Raw genomic sequence first — 23,120 nt, 5'->3', positions numbered from 1 at the left:
AGTAAGCTGAAGAAGAATGAGAAAGCCACAAAAGTGATGAGCACCATAAAAAGCAAATACCTTATACTTTAAATGCAGCAGAGAGAAGGAAGAAGTCAGTGTACAATGCAGCAGTAGAAAACAGGAAAATGTGTGATATATCATTTCCGAGTATACTGAGACAAGGGTGAGAAATTAATTATAAAATTTAGATTTTAACTGAGGCACGGATTTTATTTTCTCTTGAGCCTGGCCCAGTAAACAGCCACATTTTCAAGATGTGACTTTTGCTGTAAACTACACAAGAGTTTCCATGATTTCTCTGGGTTGGTGGTTTAGCTTGGAAACTGGGAACTGACAAGTTGGTTTTTCCTAATCCATCTAAAAGTGAGGTTTATGGGTAGACAGGGCGGGGGGATTCACATTGGAAGCTAAATGTAATGATCCAAATCTGCTAGACTGGCTTAACTGTTAGAGACAATCCCTGGTTGTCAGATTTTGTCCCCCACAGTTTAAGTAGGAAATAAACATAAGAGAAGTTCTGGCAGGATGCAGCACTTTCCAGAAGAGTGCTATTATCAAAGACACAAAATAACTAATGGATATGCCTTTATGCTGCTCCCAACAATGATAGGGAAAATGGCCTGTATATTTAAAATAATTTCAGAGTGTCTTGGACCTTGCAAAATCTAGAAGTCCGCCAGGATTACAACTAGATGTAGGAAGCACATTGTGGGGCCTGGGGAGGGGAGGAGAGGAGAGAGGGGACGGCTGAGGAAATGTTTTAAGTGTTACATATTTCAAGTTGGGAATGAGGGACCCACAGTGATTGATGAAGTTACTGTGCAAAAAAAAAAAAAAAAAAAAAAAAAAAAAAAAAAAAAAAAAAAAGAGCTTAAAATAGTAGCTAATGGGAGGTTGTGTTTGAGGAGGGTGTCACATTTGGCAAGGAGTAATTAAAACTAATAAATGACATTTGTTTGTATGGAAATTGAGGTATTGTGTTTTTGAGTGATTTCTGACCTATTTACTTTAAACTATGTTGCTGCTTTGTCTTTCTGGACATTCACCAGCTGCAACATAGCTGCGAATACAAACAGTGATCCAGGTACTGTCACTTTTTATTCCAGTCTTTTATCACAACATACATGGTGTAGAACAGATCTGAAGATGGTCATTACTGACTGAAAATGGTCATCGTTGAAGGACTTCATATTGTGACCAAAGACAGAAATAATGATTAAAAAAAACCATTTCTGGGCACTAGTTGCATAAGCTCCAAGGGACTATTTGGACTAGTGTACAGAGTATTAGCAGCATGAGTTAACCAGTCCAATGGCTGGATATTGCAACCTTTCTGAATGGAGTTAAATTTTTACATGGCATTTATAGTTGGTGTTGGAATATTGATGTGCTGGAATAGTGACAATATGAAGTCAGTTTTGCTGGCTAGATCAAGACTGGTGACTGTTTGGAAAGTGTAACAGTGCATGAATTAATCTGAGTCCAGAGATACACCTTTGCTGGATAATCGAATATGCTGCACAGGACTATGAGAACATGGATTATGGCTACAGCCATAAGTGATATTTTGTGTGACGCCATAATACCTCCGAGGACAAGTAAGCAGAACAGATATCAGGGACAGCTGTTAATTACCAATGCACTCTACATCTGATGGACTAGGTGAGGAAATGCTGCGATTCCACCTTTATAGCAAGAGGTTGACAAAACATAAATGTGAAAGAAATATACAAGAAATTTCAACTTCAACGACAATGAGGAAGAGAATGATGACAGTTACAGAAGCAACTGTGCACTGCAAAAAGTAGGTGACAAATTCAAATGTTCCTTTGGATTACATTGATTCATGACATTAACACTAGTTCATTATTATTATTATTATTATTTACCTGCAATGATGTAGAATCAGACATATGACTGTCATCAGCAGAAGGTCTACTTGTCTCTTCTTCAAATTCTGTGACATTTATTTTTGTTTCTTCCTCTTCTGAGTCACTCACAGCCTCACCAAATATTTCATGCTCAGCTAGGGCAAAAAAGGTAATTACAGAAAATTCCTGAATTCTACAGCATTATGATGGGAATCTACAAAGTTCAATCACTGAAATGCAGACCTGTTGGGTGACATGCACTTTTGCAAACATAAATTGTTACACAAAACCAATCCTAAAGCACTTACATATTTTTTCTGACATGTTTTCTGGATGGAGACACTGAAACATGTGACTAAATGACTACTGATAGCAAAAATCATTTCCCATCATAATTTTTCGTATACCATACAATATTAACAAATAATGCAGCTTTGTTCAAACTATTTCAATATACAAAATTTTATCTAGTGTAAGTAAAGCCATCACCAATCTAAAGATTGTTTTGAACACCACTGGTCCTGTTGGAAGTGATATGCCTTTGCCTTCCTCCAACTTTTGAGCTGATTTCATCAGCTAGTTATGGGGGGACCTACAGTTTAACGTAGTTCAAATGGCTCAAAGCGCTATGGGACTTAACATCTGAGGTCATCAGTTCCCTAGACTTAGAACTACTTAAACCTAACTAACGTAAGGACATCACACAGATCCATGCCTAAAGCAGGATTCGAACCTGCGACCCTAGCAGCAGTGTGGTTCCAGACTGAAGCGCCTAGAACTGCTCCACTACAGCAGCCAGCGTTTAACGTAGATTCTGAACCACAGTGTAACTCTCAATTTTTCACATCAACAAACATTGCCAGAGGTGAAAGAAGTGGTAACTGACTGATAAAAATTCTAGGACTGATTGAGGGTCAAACCAGAGATCTTTGCACTTGTAGTCTGGCACTTGACCACTGAGCCACTCAAATCCTCTACTGAAAAAGTAAGTTCTTGTGCTACGCAACATCCAAAAAAAAACACCCAATCACCCTTTGCTCCTATTAACATCCATTTAAAAGATGATAAACTAAAGGATTCGATACTAAATTTTGCCTGTCAAGGTTGATTTTCATAAAAATGTACTACAGTTCCTCTTTCCAACTGTAGCACAGATACAAGACAGACAGGTACCCTCTCTACTTGCACAGTTTATTGCAGATCCACACTGACCTACCAGAGAGAATTCACGAGACCGAGAAGGATATACATAGCAGTGCCAACATTAGTGCTGAATTTATTGTCAATTGGAAAGCCTTCAAAACAGTTCTGCACTGCCACCTACAAAACAAACTATGTCTTTGTGGATCACCAGATCAGGTATGTATCTGGACTGAAGTTCCCAATCAAAGAACAGTCAATACACGGTTATGTGAAGACACTGTCAGAAAAAAGTAGTAAACATGACCACAAGTGTGATATACATACATACATAAACATTACATAAATGGTGTGATACATAACTAGCTCTCTACTGTAGTTTATAAACAATCCAACTGCAACAAGCAAATCACAAAATCTGCAAACTGTTGCAAATGCAGATGTATCTGCAACTGATCAAATCTTAATGCAAAGACCAGCAACTGATCTCCAGAAATAAACGTAATGAACTATAGAAAGTGAGCTGAAACAAATGACATCATTTTATTGCATGATTAAGAGATAATCATTGGAACTGATTACAACTGTAAATGTATACATCCAGAGCAATTTAGAATGGAACACTCACAAGTTGATGTGAAGGCAGATTGAGGACAGAGATTCAGTTGGAAGAGTGCCTTGTGAAGTTCCTATTTTGAATATTGTCCATCAGCGTGGAATCCTTACCAAACTATATTGAGGAGGTGTGGGGTAAATTAAAGAAGAATTATACAATTTGTCACATGTTTATTGGGCCAGCATGAGTCTGTCCTAAATAATCATCAGTTCCAGTGTTGGGAACTACAGGAAAGATCATGAATTTTAAGAGTAAACCTGTGTGTCATTCACAGAAAGCAATCAACTACCTGTTTAAAACCATAATAGGATTTCTTACCTTTTGAAAGCTATAACAGATTTACTTAATTGTTGAATTTGTAATTATTAAATGTTTATTTCAATATACTCCAGAATATTGTGATTCAGCTGAGGCAAACCCATTCCTCATTACCCACTACTCAGAGATCCACAGGGTTTCCCCTCTCCCTTCCAACAGGATCCTTGCTAAATTAATCATACACCACAGTTACCCAAGGCTGCTGGTTAGTAAGGGCCACAGCATGTTATGACAAAACGAAAGTTATCACCAAAAGGAGAAAGGTATGTATCTGTTCTGTGATATTCCAAAGAAAAAGATAAGCCAAGGTGATAGTATAAAAATTGAAAACAGCATTGCCCTAATATGGGTGTTCAGTTTGACAATATCACACTGCTTACTAACTTAACAGTTTATGATATCAGAAACGTATTTGGTGAACAACTCATGCAGTCACTTATATCTTTGTTTGTGTGTTTGTTGGGCAATGATAATCTGACACTTAACATAGCTGAAACAAGGTTTTACGCAAAAATGATACACTTGAAATATAATTAAGATGTAGTTAACAGGGCAATTGGGAAGTGATAACCTTGGTACTAAGTGCCATAAAATATATATATAATGGAAGGAAACATTCCACGTGGGAAAACTTATATATAAAAACAAAGATGAGGTGACTTACCGAACAAAAGCGCTGGCAGGTCGATAGACACACAAACAAACACAAACACACACACAAAATTCAAGCTTTCGCAACAAACTGTTGCCTCATCAGGAAAGAGGGAAGGAGAGGGGAAGACGAAAGGAAGTGGGTTTTAAGGGAGAGGGTAAGGAGTCATTCCAATCCCGGGAGCGGAAAGACTTACCTTAGGGGGAAAAAAGGACAGGTATACACTCGCACACACGCACATATCCATCCACACATACAGACACAAGCAGACATTGGTCTTTTTTCCCCCTAAGGTAAGTCTTTCCGCTCCCGGGATTGGAATGACTCCTTACCCTCTCCCTTAAAACCCACTTCCTTTCGTCTTCCCCTCTCCTTCCCTCTTTCCTGATGAGGCAACAGTTTGTTGCGAAAGCTTGAATTTTGTGTGTGTGTTTGTGTTTGTTTGTGTGTCTATCGACCTGCCAGCGCTTTTGTTCGGTAAGTCACCTCATCTTTGTTTATATATATATATAATGAAAGTGCTGGCAGGTCGACAGACACACAAACAAACACACAAAATTCAAGCTTTCGCATACAGACACAAGCAGACAAGCTGCTTGTGTCTGTATATGTGTGGATGGATATGTGTGTGTGTGCAAGTGTATACCTGTCCTTTTTTCCCCCTAAGGTAAGTCTTTCTGTGCTGGCAGGTCGACAGACACACAAACAAACGCAAACATACACACAAAATTCAAGCTTTCGCAACAAACTGTTGCCTCATCAGGAAAGAGGGAAGGAGAGGGAAAGACGAAAGGATGTGGGTTTTAAGGGAGAGGGTAAGGAGCCATTCCAATCCCGGGAGCGGAAAGACTTACCTTAGGGGGAAAAAAGGACGGGTATACACTCGCACACACACACATATCCATCCACACATATACAGACACACGCAGACATATTTAAAGACAAAGAGTTTGGGCAGAGATGTCAGTCGAGGCAGAAGTGCAGAGGCAAAGATGTTGTTGAATGACAGGTGAGGTATGAGTGGCGGCAACTTGAAATTAGCAGAGATTGAGGCCTGGTGGATAACGGGAAGAGAGGATATATTGAAGAGCAAGTTCCCATCTCCGGAGTTCGGATAGGTTGGTGTTAGTGGGAAGTATCCAGATAACCCGGACAGTGTAACACTGTGCCAAGATGTGCTGGCCGTGCACCAAGGCATGTTTAGCCACAGGGTGATCCTCATTACCAACAAACACTGTCTGCCTGTGTCCATTCATGCGAATGGACAGTTTGTTGCTGGTCATTCCCACATAGAATGCGTCACAGTGTAGGCAGGTCAGTTGGTAGATCACGTGGGTGCTTTCACACGTGGCTCTGCCTTTGATCGTGTACACCTTCCGGGTTACAGGACTGGAGTAGGTGGTGGTGGGAGGGTGCATGGGACAGGTTTTACACCGGGGGCGGTTACAAGGGTAGGAGCCAGAGGGTAGGGAAGGTGGTTTGGGGATTTCTTAGGGATGAACTAAGAGGTTACGAAGGTTGGGTGGACGGCGGAAAGACACTCTTGGTGGAGTGGGGAGGATTTCATGAAGGATGGATCTCATTTCAGGGCAGGATTTGAGGAAGTCGTATCCCTGCTGGAGAGCCACATTCAGAATCTGATCCAGTCCCCGAAAGTATCCTGTCACTAGTGGGGCACTTTTGTGGTTCTTCTGTGGGATGTTCTGGGTTTGAGAGGATGAGGAAGTGGCTCTGGTTATTTGCTTCTGTACCAGGTCGGGAGGGTAGTTGCGGGATGCGAAAGCTGTTGTCAGGTTGTTGGTATAATGCTTCAGGGATTCCGGACTGGAGCAGATTCGTTTGCCACGAAGACCTAGGCTGTAGGGAAGGGACCGTTTGATGTGGAATGGGTGGCAGCTGTCGTAATGGAGGTACTGTTGCTTGTTGGTGGGTTTGATGTGGACGGACATGTGAAGCTGGCCATTGGACAGGTGGAGGTCAACATCAAGGAAAGTGGCATGGGATTTGGAGTAGGACCAGGTGAATCTGATGGAACCAAAGGAGTTGAGGTTGGAGAGGAAATTCTGGAGTTCTTCTTCACTGTGAGTCCAGATCATGAAGATGTCATCAATAAATCTGTACCAAACTTTGGGTTGGCAGGCCTGGGTAACCAAGAAGGCTTCCTCTAAGCGACCCATGAATAGGTTGGCGTACGAAGGGGCCATCCTGGTACCCATGGCTGTTCCCTTTAATTGCTGGTATGTCTGGCCTTGAAAAGTGAAGAAGTTGTGGGTCAGGATGAAGCTGGCTAAGGTAATGAGGAAAGAGGTTTTAGGTAGTGTGGCAGATGATCGGCGTGAAAGGAAGTGCTCCATCGCAGCGAGGCCCTGGACGTGCGGGATATTTGTGTATAAGGAAGTGGCATCAATGGTTACAAGGATGGTTTCTGGGGGTAACGGATTGGGTAAGGATTCCAGGCGTTCGAGAAAGTGGCTGGTGTCTTTGATGAAGGATGGGAGACTGCACGTAATGGGTTGAAGGTGTTGATCTACGTAGGCAGAGATACGTTCTGTGGGGGCTTGGTAACCAGCTACAATGGGGCGGCCGGGATGATTGGGTTTGTGAATTTTAGGAAGAAGGTAGAAGGTAGGGGTGCGGGGTGTCAGTGGGGTCAGGAGGTTGATGGAGACAGGTGAAAGGTTTTGTAGGGGGCCTAAGGTTCTGAGGATTCCTCGAAGCTCCGCCTGGACATCAGGAATGGGATTACCTTGGCAAACTTTGTATGTGGTGTTGTCTGAAAGCTGACGCAGTCCCTCATGCCACATACTCCCGACGATCAAGTACCACAGTCGTGGAACCCTTGTCCGCCGGAAGAATGACGATGGACCGGTCAGCCTTCAGATCACGAATAGCCTGGGCTTCAGCAGTGGTGATGTTGGGAGTAGGATTAAGGTTTTTTAAGAAGGATTGAGAGGCAAGGCTGGAAGTCAGAAATTCCTGGAAGGTTTGGAGAGGGTGATTTTGAGGAAGAGGGGTGGGTCCCGCTGTGACGGAGGACGGAACTGTTCCAGGCAGGGTTCAATTTGGATAGTGTCTTGGGGAGTTGGATCATTAGGGGTAGGATTAGGATCATTTTTCTTCGTGGCAAAGTGATACTTCCAGCAGAGAGCACGAGTGTAGGACAGTAAATCTTTGACGAGGGCTGTTTGGTTGAATCTGGGAGTGGGGCTGAAGGTGAGGCCTTTGGATAGGACAGAGGTTTCGGATTGGGAGAGAGGTTTGGAGGAAAGGTTAACTACTGAATTAGGGTGTTGTGGTGCCAGATTGTGTTGATTGGAATTTTGAGGTTTTGGAGGGAGTGGAGCTGGAAGTGGGAGACTGAGTAGATGGGAGAGACTGGGTTTGTGTGCAATGAGAGGTGGTTGAGGATTGCTGGAAAGGTTGTGAAGGGTGAGTGAGTTGCCTTTCCGGAGGTGGGAAACCAGGAGATTGGATAGTTTTTTGAGGTGAAGGGTGGCATGCTGTTCTAATTTGCGGTTGGCCTGTAGGAGGATGCTCTGAATAGCCGGTGTGGATGTGGGAGAGGAAAGATTGAGGACTTTTATTAAGGATAGGAGTTAACGGGTGTGTTCATTGGCTGAGTTGATGTGTAGGTGAAGGATTAGGTGGGTGAGGGCAATGGAATGTTCAGTTTGGAACTGGTACAGGGACTGATGGAAAGAAGGGTTGCAGCCAGAGATGTGAACTTTAAGTGTGAGGCCTTTGGGGGTTATGCCAAATGTCAGACAAGCCTGAGAAAATAAAATATGCGAACGTAATCTGGCTAGGGTGAAGGCATGTTTGCGGAGGGATACGACTTCCTCAAATCCTGCCCTGAAATGAGATCCATCCTTCATGAAATCCTCCCCACTCCACCAAGAGTGTCTTTCCGCCGTCCACCTAACCTTCGTAACCTCTTAGTTCATCCCTAAGAAATCCCCAAACCACCTTCCCTACCCTCTGGCTCCTACCCTTGTAACCGCCCCCGGTGTAAAACCTGTCCCATGCACCCTCCCACCACCACCTACTCCAGTCCTGTAACCCGGAAGGTGTACACGATCAAAGGCAGAGCCACGTGTGAAAGCACCCACGTGATCTACCAACTGACCTGCCTACACTGTGACGCATTCTATGTGGGAATGACCAGCAACAAACTGTCCATTCACATGAATGGACACAGGCAGACAGTGTTTGTTGGTAATGAGGATCACCCTGTGGCTAAACATGCCTTGGTGCACGGCCAGCACATCTTGGCACAGTGTTACACCATCCAGGTTATCTGGATACTTCCCACTAACACCAACCTATCCGAACTCCGGAGATGGGAACTTGCTCTTCAATATATCCTCTCTTCCCGTTATCCACCAGGCCTCAATCTCTGCTAATTTCAAGTTGCCGCTGTAGGGAAGCAGCCTACTCATGCTGTAATAAATTCTCATCCGTTTCCATTGTGTGCCAGCCAGTCTGCTGTAACAAGCTCTGACGTCATAAATGTTGCGCAATACTTTAAAAATCAAGCAAAGAACCTAAAACTTTTCTAGCATGTCAGAAATAATACTAAATTAATGTGTGTTAAATATCAGTTCGATAACTTCAGTCATTTTCGAAATTTGGGCGTTTTTCTGAAAAAATCATTGGCGCAACAGAAAAGAGCTAGAGACTTCAAAATTTATATTTAGATTCATCTTTCATAATGATTTAACAAAAATAGTACTTTGGATTTCACAAATTAAGATTTTAGTGGAAATTCATGATTTTGTGGTTTTCGTCTCAAAACTGAAGGAAGCAAGATAGATTAAGTAGGTTAATAAATAAGGCTAGGATGTTTAAATTTAAATAGGTTGGAGGTCCGCTATGACTATGAAGATGTGTAAAGTTTCCTTTTAGTACCTATAAAATTATAGCGATAGCGGATCTCAAAAGGGCCAGTTCAGAGCTCATCTACTGCATGCAGTGTAATTTAATTAATTCTCTCGCCCAAAATATTTAACTTAGCCACGTCAAAATTTTATTATCAATACTTACCTGGGTGTTGAATGCACGTTTAAATTAAGAGCTTCATCGGCAATCAGCAAAAGAAGCTATAAATTATTATGTAACTTGAAGTGGTGCGTTACTAGCCCAGCGGCTAGTCGAGAGAGCCGAAAAGATCAGGCATTCCCTTCGCCGTCCGCACCGCGGCTTTATATATAAGGACGCTACGCGAGGAAGCAAGGCCCCAGTTCTCTCCAGACGCTGAATGACACGCCATCTATGTCGGTAGTCGCGTCGCATCAGTGCATCTGCTACAAACAGCCTCGGGTGCCGTATTAAGTTACTAGAGATACGCGGAACCATGAAAACATTCCAAGTGAAGTGTTAATTCTGGGATTATTTTCATTATCGAGCTTCAGTTTGCGTATTGTCGTATTTTCACGTGCCGTCGCGGGACAGACATTCTACCAAATATTTAGCGTGGCGTTTGATGAAATATTTTCATCAAATTATGGCGAGCATTCTTTTTAACATTTAATTCGGACATTTATAGTTGCATCAGCGCATTAGACTCTGAACTGCTCTGTTAGTTAGATTGTAGGGATACTTGTGTTTTTTATCAGTGAATTTCAGAATATACTCAACTATTTTGGAAAACCGTTTTTGATTAGAAATCCCGGACAATCTCCTAATTCCTCAGAGCTATAAGCAGCAGCTATAATGGTATCTCAATTGAAGTGGGCACTAGGATCTCTGATTACTGGCTCCATGTTTTATTAAATCACTTTCTGGGTGCCAAGAAGTAAATAGAGAGCCAGTGTTGAGAACGGCGAAAGACAGCATTAACAACATACTAAAAGCCAGAAACTGATTCAACACGCAAGCATTTATCCAGCAATCAGATTTAATTTATTTTTACAAACCAAACCGCCGCCCCACATATGGTGCATCGGCCGGGAAATATCAACTAAGTGAAAGTGATTTTTAACTATTCGGATTCGCGAGTGAAATGCGACACGCAACTGAGTATTAAACAGTGAAAGTGTTACGTGTGTATGTGGACGACGCAATTGGATTAACAACGCATCTGGATTGACGGAGCTGGCACTGAGTCTAGCGGTGCTGCCGGCATCGCGAGAAGCCAGTTTCGCCTCACCGCAATCGTCCGCTGGAGCAGTCGGCGCAGAGCCTGCAATTGCGGGCCACGCAAACACACAACAGCCGTCGGAGAGCCGTCTGCAGTTCAACGTGCCACGTCGCATCAGGAATCCTGGTACGCCGCGCCGGCAACGCCATACGTCGTGCAGAAGGAACTAAGTTAGGTGAAAAGCTGTTAAAATTTTTACTAACCTGCACTAAAAGACTGTCGGCGATGGAACCGCCAAAAGAAACTGAGGTTAAACTTATATCTGAACCTATGTCTGTTGAGGGAACGGTAAATCCAGACAACGGTTCAAGTGTAAATATGCATGAAAGTAGTAATGTTAAAGTGAAAAATGAAGTATTGTCTCCTGACAGTAGTGTGGGAAGGGGCAATGATTCAATAATAGAGACCCCTGTAGTAAAGCGGAAAGTAGAAATTGTAAATTTATTGGATGATAGTTTCTCTGATGAATTAAAAATGAAACAGTCATCAGAGATGGTAGAGTTTAAGAAGGAGAAGTTAGATATGACTAATCAGTCAGAAGTTTCATTTAGTTTTGATGATTCTGGTGTTGGAGCTAGTTTTTCGTCGCCTGAGTGTGATAAAAAGCCAGCTAGTGAGCAACCCAAAGATGCTGGGGCTGTTGATCTAAATGTTATATTACAAGCAATAGCTGCCAGTAATGCACAAATGACAGCTGAATTAAAGTCTGAAATTATGGCCAGCCAAACAAATTTTAATAAACGATTGGAGGTAATGGACGATACCTTCAAGGCTGGTTGCAATAAGTTGAAAGAGGATCTAGACAGTTTGAATTATAAAATTGATTACAATCATGAAGATATTAAGAAAAAGGTTGCTCAACAGTTTTCTGAAATGTATAAAACAGTTAAATCCGAAGTTGCTGAGGTTCGCAAAGACTTCCAAATGGAAGATGCGAAGCTGGAGCACAAGTTAACAGAAAAGATCGAGGCGGAGTCTGAACTGTGCTCAGATAGATTTAAAGATGTTAATATTAAAGTAAACATATGTCAAGCAGACGTAGATGCAATCAAAGCTGATACTACTCATATTGTACAAAGAGTAGATAATGTTGAATTGAGAGTAGAAAATATTAGTACTAACATTGCTAACATTGAGAGTAAAGTAGATTCAGTAACTTCTGGTAATGGTAGTATACAGCAAGTTGTAGCTGCAAATGCCGCTTTTATCGGGTGTCGGCAGTTTTTGCGGTTTGATCCAGATAAAAATATCCACCCGCTAGATTTCTGGAACGATTTTGAAGATGTGATTCCACCAACTTGGTCTGAACGAGAGAAAATCTCATTTGTTAGAAGCCATTTAGCAGGTGACGCCATGCGTTGGTCAGCTGATGTTATGTTGAAGTGTAAAACATTAGCAGAGTTTAAAACAGCTTTTATTAATGAATATTGGTCTAGCAATAAGCAAAATGAAGTGTTGAGAGAATTTTGGAGTGGAAAACGCTTCAATGCAGGCAAGGAATCAATTAAAGAGTTTGCTAGGTCATGGATTTCACGTTTGTCACATTTGGACGAAAAGCTGAAACCTGAAATGATAATACTGGGTCTTGAAGCCAAACTGCCATGGTATTGGCAAACTAGAATTATATCAGCCCCTAGAGACAATCTGGATCGTTTCATTGAGTATTTGGAACGTGTAGAACGTGTTGCTGCCAATGAGGAGCAAGCACGTAATAACCGAAATGCCAATAACAATAATAGTAATTTTAGGAACGAGCAAAATGGCAATGTAAACATCAGGACAGTGGGTGTTCGCCATCCTAAGAGAGGTAGGAATTGGGGAAATAATTATCAGAACCAACAATGGCATCCAAGGGATAATAATTTTGTTCCTAACAGAAATATGCATGTAAACAACAGTACGGAAAGTAAGGCTATGCCAGCTAACTATAATGAAACTAAAGGAAACAGTAGTATGCCGAGGCAGGAAAACTAGTTCCCGTCTATGAGGACACTGGCGCTCACCAGGCGGTTACTTTTCCTATGCCAGTAGTTACGGGAATTGGTAAGACAGATCAGGATACTCAAACTGAACAGATGGATGAAGTGTCGGTAGCATCTAAGGATACAACAGAAATATTAGATCACTCACAGTATTTGATAGATACCGTATTAGAGACGCTTTCTAAGTGGGAAGAGAAAGAGAAGGCGCAGCTGTGTAACGATAGGGACGAGCTACAAAATACTGAATTGTCAGGTGAAGAAGCTGAAGAAATTCATGCTTATATTTACGATGAGAATGATGTGCTCTTATCTAAAGTGCCTGTGCAGGATGTTGATAATGTACTAATAGATTTAGGACAGGAGGTAAGTGAGAATGTAGAGGGTAGGCTGTTGAGGGTCGATGAACCCAGTAGCTGTGACCAGTTGTCACTGGAGAAGGAACCCGACGAAAATAGTAAAAGTGGTTTAGCTGTAACTAGTGTTATGCCCGGTCTGGAGGCGCAGAATCGCTCAGACTACAGTAATTTGGGTCATGTTCAGCAAACTAAATGTAATGAAGTCGTGCGGTGTTTCGATTTAAAATTAATAGACCGACTGGAAAAGGCAGCTGAAAATGTAATTCAGGAAACCCCTACACACTGTGACCTAAATGTAATGAAGACAGATGTCGATCACTTTAGTTGGAGACAAATCCAAAAGGAACTACTAGATGAATGTGAGGAACCACCTGTACAACCTAGAATAAGCCACCCTATAATAATAGTGAATATGTTGGGTATCAATGTACGTTGTCTCTTAGACAGTGGAAGTGAGGTGAGTGCAATATCTCAGTCCTTCTTTGATGCATTACCTGGTAAAGACAAGCTTACAGTAATGAGGGTATCAGGACTAAGAATAATTGGTGCTACTGGCAAGGTGTCAAAAACGGTAAAGCAAGAAGCTTTACTGCCCTTTAACATTAATGATAATTTAATTGATCATCGATGTTTAATTGTAAACAATCTCAGTATTGAGGTTTTAATTGGCATAGATTTCTTGTCAAAATATCAGAGTGTTGTTGACTTTGAAAGAAGCCAGTTAAAAATGGTCTTGCCAATAACCGGAGTAATTATAGTACCTTTTAGTGATAAACATGTAGTAACTGATGATGGAACTTGGGAGCTGCCTATACGAGTTCTGAAAAATAGGAGGTATTGGGACGAAGGTGTTAATCTTAGTAACAGTAAGCTAAACACAGAAGAAGAAGAAGAAGCAATTATTTTAGACAAAATAGAAGCTAAATTGCAGGAAATCGATAAGATTTCAGCCAATCAAAAGGAAGAACTGAGACAGGTTCTAAAAAGGCATCATAAAGTATTTTCAGATCGACGTGGCGTGGTCAAAGGTTATGAATGAATGCTGTAGGGAGGAGGTTGTTCTGTAACCTCTACACAGTGTAGCAGCTGTGCAGTCCCAGCTGTGTGAGATCTTTTTTCCCTTTCAGGTCTCACTCATTCTTCCTCTTTCCTATCTACAAAAAAATTTCGACCTTTTCTTTCCAAATACTAAAATTTTCCGGTATGATTATCAGTACAGCGTTAAACCAGTGAATGCTGTAGGGAGGAGGTTGTTCTGTAACCTCTACACAGTGTGGCAGCTGTGCAGTCCCAGCTGTGTGAGATCTTCTTTCCTTTTCAGGTCTCACTCATTCTTCCTCTTTCCTGTCCTCAAAAATTTCGACCTCTTCTTCCAACACATAAAATTTTCCGTTATAACTCTTCTTTACAGCATTAAACCAATGAATGCTGTAGGGAGGAGGTTGTTCTGTAACCTCTACACAGTGTGGCAGCTGTGCAGTCCCAGCTGTGTGAGATCTTCTTTCCATTTCAGGTCTCACTCACTCTTCATCTTTCCTATCTACAAAAATTTCGACATCTTCTTCCAACACACAAAATTTTCCGTTATAACTCTTCTTTACAGCATTAAACCAATGAATGCTGTAGGGAGGAGGTTGTTCTGTAACCTCTACACAGTGTGGCAGCTGTGCAGTCCCAGCTGTGTGAGATCTTCTTTCCCTTTCAGGTCTCACTCATTCTTCATCTTTCCTATCCACAAAAATTTCGACCTCTTCTTTCATACATTAAATTTTCCGGTATGGTTATCAATACAGCATCAAGCTAATGACTGCTGTAGGGAGGAGGTTGTTCTGTAACCTCTACACAGTGTGGCAGCTGTGCAGTCCCAGCTGTGTGAGATCTTCTTTCCCTTTCAGGTCTCACTCATTCTTCCTCTTTCCTGTCCACAAAAATTTCGACCTCTTCTTTCCAGACATGAAAATTTTCCGTTATGACTATCAAGCCATGAGTTATATAACCATTCTATCTACCGATTAGTGAAGAAAAATACCTAATGTGACAGACCTAATAGTGACAAACAATAGAGAAGTATGATGTAATTAAGATACAAATGTATTTGAGTAACAATTATGTATAGAACCCTGGTAATATAGTAAGTACAAAGTGTTGTTTTATTGAAATGGTCCACAAACAGTAATTTAAAAAGATATATGAATTCATGTACAAGCAGGATCTGAAGTGGTAGTGAAACCTAGTGTATACATTAGAGCTAACTAAGAAATAGTAAAAGAGATTGCTTAGTGTTATGAAAAATATGCAGATAAGTTGTAAGATTAAACTCACCTGGTGTAGCAAGGAAAGGCAGTGTAATAGAATTGAGCAGTGTTTGTGGTTGAGACGTGAAGGACACGTCCCTGAAGTATTTATAAGGTTGGAGCTGGCCATTATTTTAGTGTAGTGTGTGACAGGATACACCTACACGTATTGAGTTTATGAGTTGGAGGCGTGAATGCGACCATAGGTACCCTTATGTTAGATGAGACAGAGCAGCTCATGGTGTCCTATAGGTTTAAGGAATTTAGCATTACGTTCGTCCATAATTACTTGATGCAGTTTAGTGGTAGGTCCGAGAGAGACTACCTGAGGTTTCAGCGTCCGATCGAGTGGAAATGGATTGCCACGTGAGCAAACTAATCAGCTGCAATACACTATGAATATGAGATAAATGTGCTTTCCTATGCTTTAAATTTAAATGGAGTGAGTATTACTTAAGTTCATACACTAGCAAAGTAAGTAAGTACATAATGGCAGACGTAAAACATTATTTTAGCTCCGCATAAATACACTTCAAAGTAAGTAAGTACGTAATTGCAGATGTGGAACTGACAACGGCAGAGGACCAATAAGTGGATTTAGTAGTCAACTAAACGTAGTGTGTTTTGAACACTCAAAACTGTACTATTACCAAAAGTTACTCACATGTACATGGAAGCTGAGAAAACAACCACTAATCATACTCATACTATCTCTAAGAATAAAGTAACCAAAGATGAGTCAGTTAAGTAAATAAGATGCAGATTTGTCAGGAATGTACCGAGCATTGGTTCAGTGTTCCGGCCCAGAAATAATAAATTCAGATTAAATATGATTCATGATTGTATGCCTTGAGCATAGATTTTCTCTAGTACATGATTAAAGGCGTTTTGAGCCGTTTGTTTAACGATTTTATGACAGTTAAGTAACCACGAGAGTAATACTGAAAAAGCTCTGTTAACTTTGTTCCAGCAAAATATTGGAAGAGAAAATGTATATATCCCCATTTCATTGTGACCCACCCATAGATATTAAGTGAACAGAGTCTGAGACACTCTTTTTGTTTGTTCTACAGGACAAACCAGATAATGGCAGCCTGGTAGCTGCGTGAAAACGTGGAGTGACTTGGACACAACTCACAGTGACCCCTCCCCTTTCCCCCATGTAATTTAGAGAGAACGTGAAGGACGCACACCATAGCAACTTCCCCTCCTCTACCCTTGTGAATGGAAGTGTAGGACGCCAGCCAAAGCGGCTACAACCACGTGTGTAAAAATTATTTGTGAACTTTTCTTTCACATTTAGAAAAGACTGCTAAGAGATATTCATCTGTTTATGTATCATGTTATTTTCTTTGAATTTGTGTATGTAAAAATGTATTTAATGTATTTAATGGATCTAAGATTTTCATAATTTTTCAATTTGTATGTGTTTGTTTGTCTAAGGCAATATGTATGCCAAAATATTTCATTGACTTTGCTTAAAATTTTGAGTAACGACATTGGTTAAAAGGCAGTGAACATGCCTACAATTTAAATAATTAATGTAGGTAATCAATTTTCTTTAATGTTTCTACAGGTTTATATTTCAATTTTGATTTTCATAGGGAGTTAAACTGTACTCTTGCTTCCCTTTTTGTAATTAAATTTTTTTTCATTCATTAACATTCATAAACAAAAAAATTTAAGTAGAGGGTGATGTAGGGAAGCAGCCTACTCACGCTGTAGTAAATTCTCATCCGTTTCCATTGTGTGCCAGCCAGTCTGCTGTAACTAGCTCTGACGTCATAAATGTTGCGCAATACTTTAAAAATCAAGCAAAGAACCTAAAACTTTTCTAGCATGTCAGAAATAATACTAAATTAATGTGTGTTAAATATCAGTTCGATAACTTCAGTCATTTTCGAAATTTGGGCGTTTTTCTGAAAAAATCATTGGCGCAACAGAAAAGAGCTAGAGACTTCAAAATTTATATTTAGATTCATCTTTCATAATGATTTAATAAAAATAGTACTTTGGATTTCACAAATTAAGATTTTAGTGGAAATTCATGATTTTGTGGTTTTCGTCTCAAAACTGAAGGAAGCAAGATAGATTAAGTAGGCTAATAAATAAGGCTAGGATGTTTAGATTTAAATAGGTTGGAGGTCCGCTATGACTATGAAGATGTGTAAAGTTTCCTTTTAGTACCTATAAAATTATAGCGATAGCGGATCTCAAAAGGGCCAGTTCAGAGCTCATCTACTGCATGCAGTGTAATTTAATTAATTCTCTCGCCCAAAATATTTAACTTAGCCACGTCAAAATTTTATTATCAATACTTACCTGCGTGCTGAATGCACATTTAAATTAAGAGCTTCATCGGCAATCAGCAAAAGAAGCTATAAATTATTATGTAACTTGAAGTGGTGCGTTACTAGCCCAGCGGCTAGTCGAGAGAGCCGAAAAGATCAGGCGTTCCCTTCGCCGTCCGCACCGCGGCTTTATATATAAGGACGCTACGCGAGGAAGCAAGGCCCCAGTTCTCTCCAGACGCTGAATGACACGCCATTTGTGTCGGTAGTCGCGTCGCATCAGTGCTTCTGCTACAAACAGCCTCGGGTGCCGTATTAAGTTACTAGAGATACGCGGAACCATGAAAACATTCCAAGTGAAGTGTTAATTCTGGGATTATTTTCATTATCGAGCTTCAGTTTGCGTATTGTCGTATTTTCACGTGCCGTCGCGGGACAGACATTCTACCAAATATTTAGCGTGGCGTTTGATGAAATATTTTCATCAAATTATGGCGAGCATTCTTTTTAACATTTAATTCGGACATTTATAGTTGCATCAGCGCATTAGACTCTGAACTGCTCTGTTAGTTAGGTTGTAGGGATACTTGTGTTTTTTATCAGTGAATTTCAGAATATACTCAACTATTTTGGAAAACCGTTTTTGATTAGAAATCCCGGACAATCTCCTAATTCCTCAGAGCTATAAGCAGCAGCTATAATGGTATCTCAATTGAAGTGGGCACTAGGATCTCTGATTACTGGCTCCATGTTTTATTAAATCACTTTCTGGGTGCCAAGAAGTAAATAGAGAGCCAGTGTTGAGAACGGCGAAAGACAGCATTAACAACATACTAAAAGCCAGAAACTGATTCAACACGCAAGCATTTATCCAGCAATCAGATTTAATTTATTTTTACAAACCAAACCGCCGCCCCACACCGCCACTCATACCTAATCTGTCATTCAACAACATCTTTGCCTCTGCACTTCTGCCTCGACTGACATCTCTGCCCAAACTCTTTGTCTTTAAATATGTCTGCTTTTGTCTGTATATGTGTGGATGGATATGTGCGTGTGTGTGTGCGCGAGTGTATACCCGTCCTTTTTTCCCCCTAAGGAAAGGATGTGGGTTTTAACGAAGAGGGTAAGGAGTCATTACAATCCCGGTAGCGGAAAAAAAAGTGCTGGCAGGTCGACAGACACAAACAAACACAAACATACACACAAAATTCAAGCTTTCGCAACAAACTGTTGCCTCATCAGGAAAGAGGGAAGGAGAGGGAAAGACGAAAGGAAGTGGGTTTTAAGGGAGAGGGTAAGGAGTCATTCCAATCCCGGGAGCGGAAAGACTTACCTTAGGGGGAAAAAAGGACGGGTATACACTCGCACACACACACACATATCCATCCACACATATACAGACACAAGCAGACATATTTAAAGACAAAGAGTTTGGGCAGAGATGTCAGTCGAGGCAGAAGTGCAGAGGCAAAGATGTTGTTGAATGACAGGTGAGTTATGAGTGGCGGCAACTTGAAATTAGCGGAGATTGAGGCCTGGCGGATAACGGGAAGAGAGGATATATTGAAGAGCAAGTTCCCATCTCCGGAGTTTGGATAGGTTGGTGTTGGTGGGAAGTATCCAGATAACCCGGACGGTGTAACACTGTGCCAAGATGTGCTGGCCGTGCACCAAGGCATGTTTAGCCACAGGGTGATCCTCATTACCAACAAACACTGTCTGCCTGTGTCCATTCATGCGAATGGACAGTTTGTTGCTGGTCATTCCCACATAGAATGCGTCACAGTGTAGGCAGGTCAGTTGGTAGATCACGTGGGTGCTTTCACACGTGGCTCTGCCTTTGATCGTGTACACCTTCCGGGTTACAGGACTGGAGTAGGTGGTGGTGGGAGGGTGCATGGGACAGGTTTTACACCGGGGGCGGTTACAAGGGTAGGAGCCAGAGGGTAGGGAAGGTGGTTTGGGGATTTCATAGGGATGAACTAAGAGGTTACAAAGGTTAGGTGGACGGCGGAAAGACACTCTTGGTGGAGTGGGGAGGATTTCATGAAGGATGGATCTCATTTCTGGGCAGGATTTTAGGAAGTCGTATCCCTGCTGGAGAGCCACATTCAGAATCTGATCCAGTCCCGGAAAGTATCCTGTCACAAGTGGGGCACTTTTGTGGTTCTTCTGTGGGAGGTTCTGGGTTTGAGAGGATGAGGAAGTTGCTCTGGTTATTTGCTTCTGTACCAGGTCGGGAGGGTAGTTGCGGGATGCGAAAGCTGTTGTCAGGTTGTTGGTGTAATGCTTCAGGGATTCCGGACTGGAGCAGATTCGTTTGCCACGAAGACCTAGGCTGTAGGGAAGGGACCGTTTGATGTGGAATGGGTGGCAGCTGTCGTAATGGAGGTACTGTTGCTTGTTGGTGGGTTTGATGTGGACGGACGTGTGAAGCTGGCCATTGGACAGGTGGAGGTCAACATCAAGGAAAGTGGCATGGGATTTGGAGTAGGACCAGGTGAATCTGATGGAACCAAAGGAGTTGAGGTTGGAGAGGAAATTCTGGAGTTCTTCTTCACTGTGAGTCCAGATCATGAAGATGTCATCAATAAATCTGTACCAAACTTTGGGTTGGCAGGCCTGGGTAACCAAGAAGGCTTCCTCTAAGCGACCCATGAATAGGTTGGCGTACGAAGGGGCCATCCTGGTACCCATGGCTGTTCCCTTTAATTGCTGGTATGTCTGGCCTTCAAAAGTGAAGAAGTTGTGGGTCAGGATGAAGCTGGCTAAGGTAATGAGGAAAGAGGTTTTAGGTAGGGTGGCAGGTGATCGGCGTGAAAGGAAGTGCTCCATCGCAGCGAGGCCCTGGACGTGCGGGATATTTGTGTATAAGGAAGTGGCATCAATGGTTACAAGGATGGTTTCTGGGGGTAACGGATTGGGTAAGGATTCCAGGCGTTCGAGAAAGTGGTTGGTGTCTTTGATGAAGGATGGGAGACTGCACGTAATGGGTTGAAGGTGTTGATCTACGTAGGCAGAGATACGTTCTGTTGGTAACCAGCTACAATGGGACGGCCAGGATGATTGGGTTTGTGAATTTTAGGAAGAAGGTAGAAGGTAGGGGTGCGGGGTGTCGGTGGGGTCAGGAGGTTGATGGAGTCAGGTGAAAGGTTCTGTAGGGGGCCTAAGGTTCTGAGGATTCCCTGAAGCTCCGCCTGGACATCAGGAATGGGGGTAACCAGCTACAATGGGACGGCCAGGATGATTGGGTTTGTGAATTTTAGGAAGAAGGTAGAAGGTAGGGGTGCGGGGTGTCGGTGGGGTCAGGAGGTTGATGGAGTCAGGTGAAAGGTTCTGTAGGGGGCCTAAGGTTCTGAGGATTCCCTGAAGCTCCGCCTGGACATCCAGAATTTCCTCTCCAACCTCAACTCCTTTGGTTCCATCAGATTCACCTGGTCCTACTCCAAATCCCATGCCACTTTCCTTGATGTTGACCTCCACCTGTCCAATGGCCAGCTTCACACGTCCGTCCACATCAAACCCACCAACAAGCAACAGTACCTCCATTACGACAGCTGCCACCCATTCCACATCAAACGGTCCCTTCCCTACAGCCTAGGTCTTCGTGGCAAACGAATCTGCTCCAGTCCGGAATCCCTGAAGCATTACACCAACAACCTGACAACAGCTTTCGCATCCCGCAACTACCCTCCCGACCTGGTACAGAAGCAAATAACCAGAGCCACTTCCTCATCCTCTCAAACCCAGAACCTCCCACAGAAGAACCACAAAAGTGCCCCACTTGTGACAGGATACTTTCTGGGACTGGATCAGATTCTGAATGTGGCTCTCCAGCAGGGATACGACTTCCTAAAATCCTGCCCAGAAATGAGATCCATCCTTCATGAAATCCTCCCCACTCCACCAAGAGTGTCTTTCCGCCGTCCACCTAACCTTTGTAACCTCTTAGTTCATCCCTATGAAATCCCCAAACCACCTTCCCTACCCTCTGGCTCCTACCCTTGTAACCGCCCCCGGTGTAAAACCTGTCCCATGCACCCTCCCACCACCACCTACTCCAGTCCTGTAACCCGGAAGGTGTACACGATCAAAGGCAGAGCCACGTGTGAAAGCACCCACGTGATCTACCAACTGACCTGCCTACACTGTGACGCATTCTATGTGGGAATGACCAGCAACAAACTGTCCATTCGCATGAATGGACACAGGCAGACAGTGTTTGTTGGTAATGAGGATCACCCTGTGGCTAAACATGCCTTGGTGCACGGCCAGCACATCTTGGCACAGTGTTACACCGTCCGGGTTATCTGGATACTTCCCACCAACACCAACCTATCCAAACTCCGGAGATGGGAACTTGCTCTTCAATATATCCTCTCTTCCCGTTATCCACCAGGCCTCAATCTCCGCTAATTTCAAGTTGCCGCCACTCATACCTCACCTGTCATTCAACAACATCTTTGCCTCTGCACTTCTGCCTCGACTGACATCTCTGCCCAAACTCTTTGTCTTTAAATATGTCTGCTTGTGTCTGTATATGTGTGGATGGATATGTGTGTGTGTGTGCGAGTGTATACCCGTCCTTTTTTCCCCCTAAGGTAAGTCTTTCCGCTCCCGGGATTGGAATGACTCCTTACCCTCTCCCTTAAAACCCACTTCCTTTCGTCTTTCCCTCTCCTTCCCTCTTTCCTGATGAGGCAACAGTTTGTTGCGAAAGCTTGAATTTTGTGTGTATGTTTGTGTTTGTTTGTGTCTGTCGACCTGCCAGCACTTTCATTTGGTAAGTCACATCATCTTTGTTTTTAGATATATATTTCCTATGTGGAATGTTTCCCTCTATTATTTTTTATATATATATATATATATATATATATATATATATATATATATATATATATATATATATAAAAAAAATAATAGAGGGAAACATTCCACGTGGGAAAAATTATATATAAAAACAAAGATGAGGTGACTTACCGGACGAAAGCGCTGGCAGGTCGATAGACACACAAACAAACACAAACATACACACAAAATTCAAGCTAACGCAACAAACTGTTGCCTCATCAGGAAAGAGGGAAGGAGAGGGAAAGATGAAAGGCAGTGGGTTTTAAGGGTGAGGGTAAGGAGTCATTCCAATCCCGGGAGCGGAAAAAAGGAAAAAAGGGGGAAAAAAGGACAGGTATACACTCGCATACTTATAAAAACAAAGATGAGGTGACTTACCGGACGAAAGCGCTTTCGTCCGGTAAGTCACCTCATCTTTTGTTTCGAGATTTGCACTGGCCATGTAAACTGGCAAAATATACACTATCAAAGGGAGAACCACCTGTGAAATGACACGTCATATACCAGCTATTAAGTAAACACTTTTCAGCCTTCTACATTGGTATGACTACTACCGAGTTCTCAGTTAGCACGAATGGCCATAGACAGGGGGTGTATACTGGCA

General features: G+C 42.3%; 1 protein-coding gene across 1 annotated transcript in view; it reads right to left on the bottom strand.

Annotated features, from left to right (window-relative positions):
- LOC124776954 (transcription initiation factor TFIID subunit 7) overlaps positions 1–23,120 on the bottom strand; it is an 80,349-nt gene that overhangs the window by 36,556 nt on the left and 20,673 nt on the right. Inside the window, exon 5 of the mRNA XM_047252186.1 lies at positions 1,893–2,029. Coding sequence (XP_047108142.1) covers positions 1,893–2,029 — 137 coding nt within the window. The remainder of the gene's footprint in view (positions 1–1,892; positions 2,030–23,120) is intronic.

This window comes from Schistocerca piceifrons, chromosome 2, assembly GCF_021461385.2.
Source record: "Schistocerca piceifrons isolate TAMUIC-IGC-003096 chromosome 2, iqSchPice1.1, whole genome shotgun sequence".
NCBI classification, from domain to species: domain Eukaryota; kingdom Metazoa; phylum Arthropoda; class Insecta; order Orthoptera; family Acrididae; genus Schistocerca; species Schistocerca piceifrons.
This window is presented reverse-complemented; position numbering and strand designations above follow the sequence as displayed.